This window comes from Lolium perenne, chromosome 3 (genome assembly GCF_019359855.2).
Source record: "Lolium perenne isolate Kyuss_39 chromosome 3, Kyuss_2.0, whole genome shotgun sequence".
Classification (NCBI taxonomy): Eukaryota; Viridiplantae; Streptophyta; class Magnoliopsida; order Poales; family Poaceae; genus Lolium; species Lolium perenne.
Genome location: NC_067246.2, coordinates 275,397,112 through 275,410,423, shown reverse-complemented (window position 1 = coordinate 275,410,423; position 13,312 = coordinate 275,397,112). Strand labels below are relative to the sequence as shown.

Sequence of the window (13,312 nt, the reverse complement as noted above, 5' to 3'; positions counted from 1 at the left end):
CCTTAGCCTGATGAGTGTCTCCGTTTGCACGTAATCTTACTCATCGGGGTATATAAATGTTCCATTACTGTTATCTCGGTCTACTCAAGACTTTGTTCTATCTAGAACTGGAGCTGTCTCTGCAATTTGTCATGTCTACTTATATGCAGCCTTGATCTGTATATACATCAGTCACCTAAAACTCAGATGTCGGTACTATTCAATATACTTCCACGCTATTATGTGAAAGTATTTTTAGAAAATAGAGAAATCATACACAAATTCGGGAGGAAAGGGAAATCAATCAATTTTTAGTTTGCAGTTTTTTTTTTTTTTGCGTGTTCTCTCTTTCTGCACTGTAGTTAGTTCAGGTTTACGAACGGCTTCAAAACACCATGGGCTCTAACAAAGCCCAACAGGCCGAATAATAAGAGCACTAACTAAACTGGAAATCATCACAGATAACCTGCCGTGTAGTAGACACCGTGTTTAGTCCCACCTCGCTTGTCTAAATTGGGAGGCACAACGAGGAGGCTACAAAAAGGATCAGCCTCTACCTTAATCCTTACTTACCTGGACGGGGTCTACGAGCGACCAAGAAGGCTCGTGGCCTAGGTTAGCAGCCTCCATTGCACTTGGGAGGAGTGCTTGCTTACCATCTCCCCAATGGGGAGAATGGACGTCATAATTTATGGTAGAGGGGGTACGCGTTCGCGCGGCCCCTGCCAAATTAAAGAAAAAATGTTTACTTTTGTCATCAAGTCATCTCCTGACATTTGTAAAGTATGCATGATATATCCTTCATTACAAAATCAGTGTTCACGTTTGTGGTTAAGTGTTCATCTATCTCATCGTGTATTCTGATACAAGCTTCGAGAACATGGACGATTTGTCCTCCAGCAGCTTGGCCGGCGTTTCGTTCTCCACAGCCAAGCCTGCAAAACTCGACAGATTGGACAAATTTAGCAAGACGTGACTGCAAATTTGTGTGAAGTGGCGATGACTGACCATTGTCAAGAAGCAAGACGATATCACTGTGGAGGACCGAGGTGATCCGATGCGCAATGGTGATGACAGTAGACCCTGAGAACTGCTGCCGCAGTGTGTTCTGGATCAGGTTATCTGTTGCGGTATCCACCGAAGCAGTGGCTTCGTCCAGGACCAGTATCTTGGTCCGTCTCAGAATCACCCTACCAAGACAGACAAGCTGACGCTGGCCCACGCTCCAGTTCTCTCCATTCTCTATCACTGCAAGAGGAGTTTTGGATTTCAGAATTTTCACGAGATTAAGAATATTAGAATGTGAACTTGTATGGTTTCAATAGATCAGACCGGGTGAGTCAAGTTTCAGCTCCTTCTTCCGGACTTCATCTCCTAGCTGACAGTGATCCAAGGCCTGTAATGTAGAATAACCTTTTTCAGATTAAAAAGTAGGGCCTCTATTTAGAATGCATGCGGCCATTGTAGCCAGTTAAAGGTTCACAAAGTCTAAGTATCAATGGAGACAAATAGGTTCATAGGATTACTATATGAATACATGTGGAGACAGATCAAACTATTTAACAGACTCATAGTACTACAAGTTCTCTTAACTGAGTGCTAAATAATTCGAGAGATGCCAAGCAATGAAGTATGTGAAATCGAGACTACCTCCCAGATTTGATTGTCCGTGTACTCTCCTAGAGGGTCAAAGTTGTTTCTCACGGTCCCCTCGAACATCGTCGGGTCTTGTGGAATGATGCTCAATCTAGATCTCAGATCATGCAACCCAATGGTGCAAATGTCGATACCGTCTATTATTATCTGACCCACAGTAGGATCCATGATACGGAAAAGGGACTGTATGAGAGTTGATTTACCACTGCCTGTTCTACCAACAATACCCGTTTTCATGCCTCCCGGAAAAGTTACTGTAAGGCCCTTCAGAACAAATGGTAGTTGGGGAGCATATTTCACCTGCATCATTCTAAAAAGTTATAGAACGATTCTTTTGTTCATCTGGCAAAGCACTGAATCTAATAATTCGTTTGCCCATGAGTCTAGATTTCTGATTACTCACAAGGGAAAAAAATGCTGCTTCTGAACATGCCAACACAGAGAACTAGAAATGTAACAAGGGTGGGCAGGAGGAAAGGGAGATGAGGGTATTTACATGGAGGTTATGGAGCTGAATTTCTCCCTCGGATGGCCAGTTACGAGGCAAATCATCTCCAGAAATTGAAAGAGGGGCCTCTTCAGGAAGGCTTAGGTATTGCAAAATTCTCTCAACTGAGATGATCTTGTTCTCCAAATTGCACATGCTTGACACAAGCCATACTTGCATTATGTTCAGATTAAGCCCATACGTCACTACAAGGCCAGCAATTCCTGGACGTGGGATGGAATTTCAGTTGGAAACTCAGATATTATCTGCCACCATTTGTTCAGCATAAAACTGTTTGAAACGTTTTTCATGTGTTTTTGTTTTGTTTGTACCAGTATAGATCTCCCCCTATCTTCAAACGAAATATAGCTTGCAGGCTGTTATTTTGAAGAAGAAAAACTGTCAGGAACTAACATCATACCTGGATTAATGAGACCAGTTGGCAGATTGATCAAAAATATCAAAGAGATGGCAAATGTAAGGGATGACAGCATATCCAAGCGGAAGCAAAGCCACTCCATTGCTCCAGAATTGTAGAATTTTGGTCGTGAGTAGGCATCCATTAAATGGCTATTAGTTGACACAAACTGAATTTCCTTGCCAAAACTTCTGATGATTGTTGATCCAGTTATTGATTCTACAAAGTGTTGAATGATAGGAGCTTTACAAGTCCCGACCATCCTTTGCAACTCTCTTGCCGTATCAATGTAGTAGTGCTGAAAAATGATAAATATAAGAAAAAAAACCCTGTGTACCACCGAATAAGACCATAATCCTCTCTATACCGCTGAATACAGGAAAGTTGATAAATTTTCATTAAAGTTACTCCCTAGTTTGTTAAGAAACTTTTACAAAAAGATCTAAGTTTATGTAAAAATGAGTCAAGATTTATGTACAAATATTTGTTCAGAATTTCTTCAAAATTTCTTCCCAAAACTTGCAGAAATTATTACACATTTATGCAATGTTCATACCAAAATTCTACTGAGACTTAAAATCAATTTTTGGTGCCAAGGACTTGGTTGTACATAGGGAAATTAATATGTATTTAGGATACATCAAAGGAATCACATTACAAGCAAAACACAAAGGGAAAAAGTCCTCTACACACTTAAAGGAGATGGTTAGATGGAAGGTTAACAAAGATGGCATACAAACAATCGAAACAAAATAGTTGTATTTACTGGTACTGAAGATTTTTTTTCTCTATTTATATGATATGTTGATCTTGCGGCTAGAACAACGAGGATTATTAGTAGGATATACTATAAAGTACCTGATACCAGAGGCAGACAGCAAATATAGGCACAAAAACAACAAAGACCTGCCATGCAACCTGAGACATCACAGCAATGATTCCAGAAAGTTGTATGACGTAAAATGCAATAGAACCCATCTTGTTAGCAATGCTGGTGTCCACTAGGCTTTGATCAGTCGAAGCCTAAAAAGTTAGCTCTCGTGTTAGCATGCTCCAGGCAAATAAACTGAAATTCTTGTGAGATTTTAGGGAAAAAACGACTTACCCTGTTCAAGATGCGCCCACTTGGAGTGGAATCGAAGAAAGACATTGGTGCTCTGAATATGGATATATGCATCTTGTTAAACAACAAAGTCGCTGTCTTGTATGCAGCTGGTACAAGAAACAGGGCTCTTACGAGGGTGCACAGCGAGCTTCCAAGAGCCAATGCTACATAGACGTATATCAGTTTGTACAAGCTCACTGGAGGCTTGGCGTCCTTCGACGCAGGAGCAGCCCAGGCCATCCAGTAATTGCTAGCAATGTGAAGTACTTCAAAAAGTATCTGCGCGAGCAACACAAATGGTACAAGAGCCCCTCCATAAGCTAAGGTGAGGTACTTCCGGTAGACCCAAAACCCCACCCTGCCTCTCTCCCTTTCTTCATCGTGCACCAGCTGCCCGCTCTGACGATTGCCACCATCTTGTTTGACATTTTGTTTAACCTTTTTCTCAGCTGATGCCAGTGACCTGGACTGGCTGGTCACGCCACTAGAAGAGAAAGCCTCACTGGCTCCATTCGCAACATCGATTCCGTCGATTGCTGCAAGAGCGTCCTGGTGAGCAACAACCAGTTCCATAAACTCTTCCCCTGAACCAAGTATTTCGTTGTATGTGCCCGCTTGTGCTATTCTCCCCTCTTTAATTACCTGCGATACAGTTACTTTATAAAAAGAAGCACTTTATGGCAACAACTACACAAGCAGGTCCCTCAAAAATTCATATACACGATTTTTTTTTTGCTCAGGAAAATCTCACCAGAATAAGGTCTGCTGCAGGTAAAAACTCAACCTGATGAGTGACATACACCACTGTTTTTAGAGCCAAAGCCCCGAGCAAGCATTCCTACAGAAGATAGAAACCTTAAGCAATGTGTGTTGTCAAACTCCTGTGGATCATAAAAGATATCATTATACCTTGAATATGTGGGATCCTGTATGAGCGTCGACTGCACTGAAGGGATCATCAAACAAATAAATGTCAGGATCCTGATACAGAGCTCGGGCTATCTGAACTCTTTGCTTCTGCCCACCACTGAGGTTGATGCCTCGCTCTCCTATGACCGTCTGGTCACCCAATGGAAAGTTCTCCAAGTCTTTCTTCAGGGAACACAACTCAAGCACTCTGTCATACTTCTCACAGTCCATCTGCTTGCCGAACAGTATGTTCTCCTGAACCTTGCTGCTCTGTATCCATGCTGACTGGCTGACATATGCTATTGTTCCGCAAGTCTTGACCACTCCTGCCAGCTTTGGAACCTCTCCAAGAATGCAAGAGAGCAAGCTAGATTTTCCGGAGCCGACTGTGCCACAGACCGCAACGTGCATGCCTTGCCGAGCTTGAAAGTTCAGGTCCTTCAGTGTTGGCATTTCAGGCGAGGCATTCCAAGAGAAGCACCCATTGCTGACCTCAATTGCAACATCTGAGCTACCACTTGACAGTCTCTGCACAGCATCCGCTGGGAACTCCTCGAGGCATAGGAAGGAGGCTATCCTGTCAAGAGACACCTTGGTCTGAATCATCGAGGAGATCCTGTCCGGAAGGTTGTATATCGGTTCCTGCAGCACCCGGAATGTTGCCAATGCAGACAGCACCTTCCCAGACTCCAATGGTATCCCCATTAGGATGCAAGCTCCGAAGGTAACCACTGCGATGAAGGTCGGGGCACTCCAGAACACGAAGTTGACCATGGTCGAGGTATAAAGGTACTTCTTGAGCCAGTCTGTCTCCGTCTTCCTGAGGGCGATGATCTTGGACAAGAACTTCATCTCCCACCCCTGCAGTTTGAGAATCTTCATGTTGCGTAGGATCTCAGACGTTGCCTTCATCCTCACGTCCTTGCACCCCATGAGCTTCTGCTGGAGCTTCTCCTGAACTTTCCCCGAAGGCACATTGACGAGCATGACGAGCACGGTGGCGCCGAGCGCGGCGAGCGAGGCGAGCCCGAGATTGGAGTAGAGGACGAACAGCGCCATGCCTACTTGGAGCGGTACCAGCCAGAGGTCGTGGATGTACCATGAGGAGTTGCCGATGCGGTCAGCATCGACGCCGACGATGTTGATCATCTCGCCGCTCGAGTGGATCTGCCTGGACCGGCACGAGAGGGCCAGCCCTTTCTCGTACACGACGGCGACGAGCGCGGACCGCGCGCGTATCCCGACTTGTTGCAGCCGGAAGCAGGAGTGCTGTTGCGACAAACACTCGACCACCTTGCCTGCGACGAAGGCGAGCACAAGGAGCTGCCCCTTCGTTGCGAGCCTCTCCTCGCCGCCGTTGAGGTACTGCACGAGGGAGTTGATGAGGTAGGGGCCGACGTAGGTGGCCACGTTGTAGACCAGCGCGTAGAGCGCGGTCACCGCGACGTGCCACCGAAAGGTGCGCACCAGGACCTTGGCGAGCTTGAACGCCGTCACCTTCGGACCCGTGGTGCCGTCGCTAGCGAGCGACTCGAGGTTGGCCTGGAACGACGGGAGCAGGCCGGCGACGCTGTCGCCGGGGTCAAGGTCCGGGACGTCGTCCAGGCCGAGGGTCTTCTTGTGGCCGACGGAGATCAGAGGAGACATCCAGGAGAAGGTGATGACGCTGAGGAAGCCGGCGCCGGCGAACGCGGAGGCATAGGCGGCGTTGTTCTCGCCGGCTGTGTCATCCAGCAGCAGAGGCTCCTCCGTGGCAGAACCGTCTGCTTCCCTATTGCCCAACAAGCCGGCGACGAGAAGTACCCCGGCCGCGAGGACCGAGACGGCGTCGAGCGCCCACGAATGCGCGGGCACGGGGATCCCGTCGAGGCTTGTCGCGGCGTGTACGGCGACGGTGAGGACGGAGAGCAGCAGGAAGAGCGCCCACCAGAACCTGAGCGGCGTGGGGAACCGCTCCTCGCGGCGGCGGTGGCGCCGGAACTCGAACTGCAGGTACGCCGCGAGAAGCAGCCACGCCACCGCGCGCGCAGCGGCATCCGCCTGGTCTGCCACAGCGTCGAGCGCCCACCCTGCGCCCGTACCAGCGTAGCAGGAATACGCGGCGAGGAGGAGCTCGAACGCCGCCAGAGCCCACGTGGTGCGCACCGCCACCCCGTAGCCTCTGAATCCACCCACGGCGCCGATGCTGCTGCCGGCAGCAGCCGTGTCTTTCCCGCGGCGAGCGAATAGCTGCCTCCCCGCGACGGCGAGCGCGAGGAGGAGGTGCGCCCCGGCGTTCACGCAGTGGAGCAAGAAGGGTAAGGATCGCCAGCTCGCAGCCATCGCTCCGGCGGCGGGCCTGTGCGCTCGAGATGCGTAGCTCGATCAGTGGCGGTGGCTGATGTGCTGGGATTATATATGGACACTGCAAGTCGGTCACTGCACCGCCAGTCGCTGTGGCCGTGACGGCGACGGCGGCGCGGCTCCTTGCGGTGCAAGACAACGCTACTCACCCTCTCTCCACGTTTCACCGTGGCCGCAGGGACTGCGACAGCGAAGGATAATTATGGTGTGCCACTGCAATGCTAGCAAGCCACGGCAAAGTTGGAGTGGACTGCCACTGTCCACTATAGTCTATAACTATAGTTGGCTGCTAAGTCCTTGGTCAATTCTTAACTTAAGTTTGTTGGTGCTGTCAGGTTGAATGTTGCCTTGTCGGTTCTTCTGATTGATTTTGTGTCTCTTCCTGCTTGATCATTCAGCAGCATTGAAAAGTTCATAAAATGAGACAAAGTTGGCACCATAATACCAGCCTCGGTGGAGCCGGCGTCACCGATCATCGTGACGGAAGAGGATGTACGTCAGCGGATTCAAGCCTCCCACCATGACACAGCTGGATGGAATGTGCCTTCTTTAGCTTTCAATTGGTCCAGACTTTGTAGCTGACAAAAAAGACGACATAAACCTCGTTCTGTAGTGCACCTGTACTGCAGGAGTGCTTGACTACAGACAAACGCAAAGCAAATATCAATTGCTGGCACTCTAATACTCGGTTCATAATAAATAAGTTTGATTCTGATCACGCCCAATGTCTTTCACAGCACATGCATGGAGGAGAGTTTCCAGGAAGGTTCCTCCTCAACCAATACAAGTTTTGGATCCTAGAACCGACCTAACCACGGGCTTAAACTACACATCAGTCGGCTGGGTACTACATCTGTTGACAGTTCGGCTGCTGACTCTCGTACGGTTTAGCTGCTCTGCCTGAACTGTGAGTTGGTCTGCTTCCTGTGGATCCTCTGGCTCTCTGGTCATACTGATCACGGTACCCATTAGCTGCCAGAAATCCCCTCAGTCCGTGCTGCAGATGACTCGTTCCAGGATTTGTGTAACGGCCAGCCGTGGCTGCTACACCTAGTTTTGAACCAACTTCAGGCGTACACAGCAGCGAAAGCAATTCATTCCGGTCAGCGCGGCTATCAGAGATCATATTTTTGGCGCGTGTAAAGGCTCTGGAAATACGTGGAAGCTCAAGCATATCAACTGTTCTAGCTGCATTCTCAGATCTTTGAAATGGATCTTCCACCTAAATGGAGAAGAACATCATACAGACAGAGTATCAACTTGAGGCTAAGATTTTCAACAATATGAACATAGACACCAAATGTACCATGAAGGAAATACTTACAAACAAGCAGCAGTATCTGGTCCCCCAATATAGGCTGCGCTTGATCTCACCTGTGTAAGTGGATATACGACGCTCACTAGAATAGGTATCAATCTGGCAAAACTGCAAAAAAGTAAAACATCACCGGTTATGATCATTTTGACTTCATGCAGTATAATACATTTTGACATGGTGCATGTAATGTCTTTTTTTTCAATGAAAATTATTCATGCCAAATTTCATTATGGTACTGCATACACGTACTGCAAATAGTGCACTTCACCTGCAACTCAAATGTACTTTTAATGAAAACATCTTGAGCTAACAAAAACGAACTAATTTTGATTTAATGAAAACACCAGTGCTCCCTCCACTTTCAGATTTTTGAAAATTTCAAAACCTCACATTTCTCTGTCTCCAATAATTAGGGCGTTAAATATATAGATAGATGTACAGGAGGAGTCTACGAAAAAATTCCCGGTAAAAATACTTTAAATTTTGAGAAATACAAAATAAAAAAATTTCTGACAAAAAGATATACTATTTTAATAATATTTAACTACCATTTACTGTCAGAAATTTGTCATTTTTATATTTCCTAAAATACAAGTATTTTTAAACGGAACTTTTTTGCATACACCCCTACTGTATATATCTATCTATATATTTAACGTCATAATTAATAGAGACATAGAAGTGTGAGGTTCTGAAATTTTAAAAAATCTGAAAGTGGAGGGAGCATTGGTGCTCATGTGTTAAAGACACTTTCTGAATTGTTTACCCACTATGCTATGGATATTATGATATGATGAGCATCTCAAGACAAGATAAAAAGTGGCCTAAAATATGGCAGTGAATGGCTGTAACACAGATAGAAGAACATGTGCTTTGAGTGAGTATTGTACTTGCCATATTTGAACAAACGTGAATTTCAAATTTAGGTAGATAGGGACACGGATGAATTGGTCAACATAGTAGACAATATTTTCAATTACCTTCTCAAAAAAAGTTGCAAGGAGATGGGACAGAGAGCTCTGATTTCTTTGCCCTGTGTCTTTGCGTCGAAATTTTGCTATATTTTCCACACACACCTTGTCAAGACTTTTTTCATTAAACGCCCTTCCTGCATGCAAAAGCAGTGGGTACATAACTAGCATCGATACACCGCACACCAGACAATCATTTAGTCTGGCAAAAAAGTCCAGTTCGTCTCACCTTCTGGAATGTCCACATCAAAAATCTCCTTCAAAGGTGGTAAAATTGCAGGCTTACATGTCTGAAAAATGCAAGGTAGAGAACATGAGAGATAAGCTGTAAACTCTGATCAAACTATAAATATGAATGGGTGGCTCTAGAGTAAAAAAACACCTGAAAATGAAAAAGAACAAGTAAGCAAAGCGAATAGGAGTTCAGGGTTCCATTTTTTGGATCATTAATGTTTTGAGCTTTTGCCCATTCCTTGACCTGCAAAGAAAATATGATGCTGAGCCTTGGGCTTAACTAAGAAATTGTGGAAACAGAAACTCTCTTGGTTACGCAGCTTACCAATAAAACCATATCACCAAATCGCTCATCTATAGTACTGATCCAGTACAACACTTTGGATTTAATTCGACCAGTGTAGTTATCGATAGATATATCACATGAAATGCCAAAGCGGTTGCTCACGTACTGAAGAATTGGAACTCTTGCAGCAGGAATGAAGTTAACATCTCTAGCAACACCTGGATAGAGTATGGAAAAAAATTACTTACTGTATACACCAGTCTCACAAATTTGAATGAGCACATTCGCACAGGCATAAAAAGGTATTGCATTCAATCAAGCAACAGTAGAACATGATTGTCGGACAAAATTTATGTCAATGCATGCCTCAAGCAACCAAAAGGAAGAGGATACTGTTGATCAAACATATCAGAGTACAAGATAGTTCATTTGGACCGCAGCTGCATGGATCTAAAAGAAATTACCTTCAAGTTGTAAAGCTATCATTAGTTTTCTCAAGACATCCTGCTTCTTTTCCTTGCTTGTAGGGAAGCCATACTTATTTGGCAGCTCAACTGATACGTCCAAATCACCTGATTTTGCGTACAGATTTGATACAAAGGATCCAAAAGGTTTGACAGCAGCATCTGTTTAACGAAAATAGAAAAACCAACAAAATTTTAGTCAGAGAATGTAGAAGACAAACTCACTAGGCATAGTATAAGGAAAGAATAAAAATAGAAGAAGTGTATTCAGTTTAAACAGCTTACATTTTGGATTCATTGAGTTGTCAATGCCTTTCACAAACCAAACTTATCCGTTTTTATGATCATGTAAAATTTTGTCATCTATCAATTGTCTTCATTATCAATTGATTTCATAGAATGCAACTATTAACCAGAACCTTGAGGAATAAAAGTAATGGAAGTTACGTTAAAGTTTTCAGATAGAGGTATATGTTACAGTTGCCTATGAGGAATCCACATCCATGGTAGAGCACCAGAGAAAACAAAGGGAAAACGTTTTCCTTCTGTAGTTTATATAAGCATTACCCAATGTATATGTCAAACAATTACATCATGACATTGCATCCTTAATAGATAAATTAAATATTTAGAGTCGCAAGTGGTTCTTTCCAAGTAATGGAAAAGAGCCATGTGGTAACCAAATAATAAGAAGTTACCTCGCAAGGAACTGACTAAATAGATGGAATTCACAAGCTCCTGAATCGCATGTAGTCGTTTGTTCCGATCGTCCTCCGTCGGCTTGATTACAGAGAGAATATCTTCTGTACACTTCTCCAGCTCATGATAGTTTTGGGCGAGCTCAACCATCTTGACCCTGCGGGGAAAAAATACAATCAATAAGTTTTTAAGGGTACGAAATAGGGTTACCTAAGAACTATAAATCATATATAACCAAACTCAACAAAGACCTTTCCGCTCTCAACTAAGCAAAAAAGCCTTGCTTCTTGCTAAGCCCCACTACGCTGGCTGTAGCGCACACACGTGCTTCAGTTCGGATGGTGAGCGTAAAGCCTGAGCATCTCTAGCAGATACCGCAAAACTGCAGGAACCGTAAAATAACCACCGTTTTGCACTTTTAGGCCGAATAATCATCCCGGGCAGAAACCGCAGAACGGCCCAACCAGGAAAACTTTTTGCGATAAACCTCCAACACGTCTCCAAAACCTGAGGACTAGGTTTCCAGTTTACTGCATAGTTTAATAGCGTGTTGCAGGTGGGACATTTCAGCTCCGCTTCCCCCTCTCACACGATGCCGCCACCTCCGCCCTTTCCGCATAACCAAATGGTCGGCATGGGGTGACGTACCCGCCGCCCATCGGTTCTGAGGTCACGCTGCCCCAATCTGGCCATCCTGTCACGCCGCTCAAAGGGTACGCGCCGCCGCCCCAAATTGGCCCTTCCATCGCGCCGCCCCAATCTGGCCCTACCGACACACCTCCCGAAATAGCAAGAGTACTGGGAGATTGTAAGTTCTGAGATAATGCAAATGGCGAGGGACCAAGAGGCAGCATATGCAGCTTCAACGAGCCATGGGCACAATGCTAGTTCGCCTGATAATCGGACTTAGTATTCTAGTTTATTTTAGTAGTATTTAGTATCCTACTAGCATTCTAGTTTATTATTATCAGTACTATGTTGTAATATTTCAGTGGAGACATTTATGTGCGAGTTGTAGTATTCAGTTAAATATTCAGTTATCTAATTTGCGGTATGAAAGAAGCAAATATGCTAGAACCGAGTTGCAAAGAGGATGCTTGCCCTGGTTTTCATTTGTACTACATACTTGCTCTGAACAGAATGTAAAGGAAAGAATGAAGCTATGTTCTGAATGAAATATTCTCACAGTTTATTAAATGTTCTTGGTTGGAGTAAATGCTCTAAGGGAATTACTAGACATATCTCCCCTCTTCCTAAAAATAGAACATGTTGAGACAACCCAGATCTGAAACTGGGGACCGCATTCACTACCACCTTCCGTCACCGCACAATGCAGCAAGCCAATGTGCATACTACGTAACTGTGAATGAAAGCAGAGGAAATCCAAACCAAACATACTAAATAGCACATTTCCACGTGCCAGGGGTAATTAGGTTAGTTTCGTTACAAAATCCCATCATACCACACAACACCCGCTCCACAATTTCGCCAATGCACAACACAAAGTACCACGAGCACGAGCGCGTCAAAGCAGCAAGCAAGGCACGGGAATGGGGCGGTGGTCCGCAAGCAACCCAATAATCTTACAAAACCCTCGAAATCGAACCAAAGTCCCCAGGAACTGGAACCAAAATGCATTGCTTGGTCAGAATAGCGCGGCCCCGTATTTCACCGTCCAACAACCACCGCACGGCGGCGGGGTAAACCCTAGCTCCGCGATTAACGGAACCAACCGACGGAGTAAGCGGCAAACCGGTTGCACTAACTTACCGGAGAGAGGCCAGGGGTTTACCTAGATGAAGTTGCGGGCGAATGGGAATCCCGTGAGGCGACCGCCGGCGGCGGCGACGGGGAGGCGGCAGTTTGCGGCGTGCTAGGGTCGTGGTCTCGTGGAGATGGAGTGGGGGAGGAGGGGCTTCGCGCACTGGCAGAGCCGCGTCAGAGCGGTTTCTTTGTGGGGAGCCGAAGTGCACAGACCACAGTCCACGGAGCCACACCGAGGAAGACCGGATTTTGTTGGATTCGGCGGGCCCATGCTGGGCAGTGGACGCTGGGCCTCAGTTCTAGGCCCCATTTGGAGTAAGATAGAATTTCTCAAATTTCTATAGTACTATTAGAAAATTGTAAATAGAAGTTTTTGGAAGATGAATTGATGCCATCAAAATTGCATTCCTACACCTCGATCTGGTAGGTTTCAATAACAGGTTGGACATATTTTTTTCTGCTTATATGCACATTTTTTCTTGTAATTCCAGCAAACTTCATATGAAGCAACTAAAATACCATGCCGTCAAATTCCCTTGTCAATTTCGGGTAGGAATTAGAATATTTCATTATTCAAGAAATTTGTACATCTCAATCCTATATACTCCCTTCCTCAAGGAATAAGTGTATGTTTAGCTTTGTTCTAAGTTCTAAAAGAGAATTGGCCAACTTCATAGAA

At 45.3% G+C, this 13,312-nt stretch overlaps 2 protein-coding genes and 1 non-coding gene across 3 annotated transcripts; 1 reads left to right on the top strand and 2 right to left on the bottom strand.

Moving 5' to 3' along the window:
- Positions 1 to 544: 544 nt before the first annotated feature.
- Positions 545 to 704, top strand: LOC127346377 (U1 spliceosomal RNA). Its single transcript, XR_007879542.1, has one exon. It is a non-coding gene; the product is annotated as a U1 spliceosomal RNA (small nuclear RNA).
- Positions 705 to 709: 5 nt separating this feature from the next.
- Positions 710 to 7,086, bottom strand: LOC127344468 (ABC transporter C family member 3). The gene is made up of 10 exons (XM_051370755.2): positions 4,555 to 7,086; positions 4,397 to 4,483; positions 3,646 to 4,287; positions 3,399 to 3,563; positions 2,544 to 2,838; positions 2,132 to 2,346; positions 1,630 to 1,935; positions 1,312 to 1,375; positions 988 to 1,227; positions 710 to 914 (listed from the first exon to the last, which is right to left on the bottom strand). Exons 1-10 carry the CDS (start codon positions 6,874 to 6,876, stop codon positions 823 to 825), a joined length of 4,428 nt encoding a protein of 1,475 aa, XP_051226715.1. The 5' UTR covers positions 6,877 to 7,086; the 3' UTR covers positions 710 to 822.
- Positions 7,087 to 7,558: 472 nt separating this feature from the next.
- Positions 7,559 to 12,837, bottom strand: LOC127344469 (protein HESO1-like). The gene is made up of 9 exons (XM_051370757.2): positions 12,662 to 12,837; positions 10,869 to 11,026; positions 10,171 to 10,332; positions 9,746 to 9,924; positions 9,569 to 9,664; positions 9,416 to 9,476; positions 9,196 to 9,323; positions 8,222 to 8,323; positions 7,559 to 8,119 (listed from the first exon to the last, which is right to left on the bottom strand). The coding sequence occupies exons 2-9, from the start codon at positions 11,017 to 11,019 to the stop codon at positions 7,745 to 7,747; spliced, it is 1,254 nt and encodes a 417-aa protein (XP_051226717.1). The 5' UTR covers positions 11,020 to 11,026; positions 12,662 to 12,837; the 3' UTR covers positions 7,559 to 7,744.
- Positions 12,838 to 13,312: the final 475 nt, after the last annotated feature.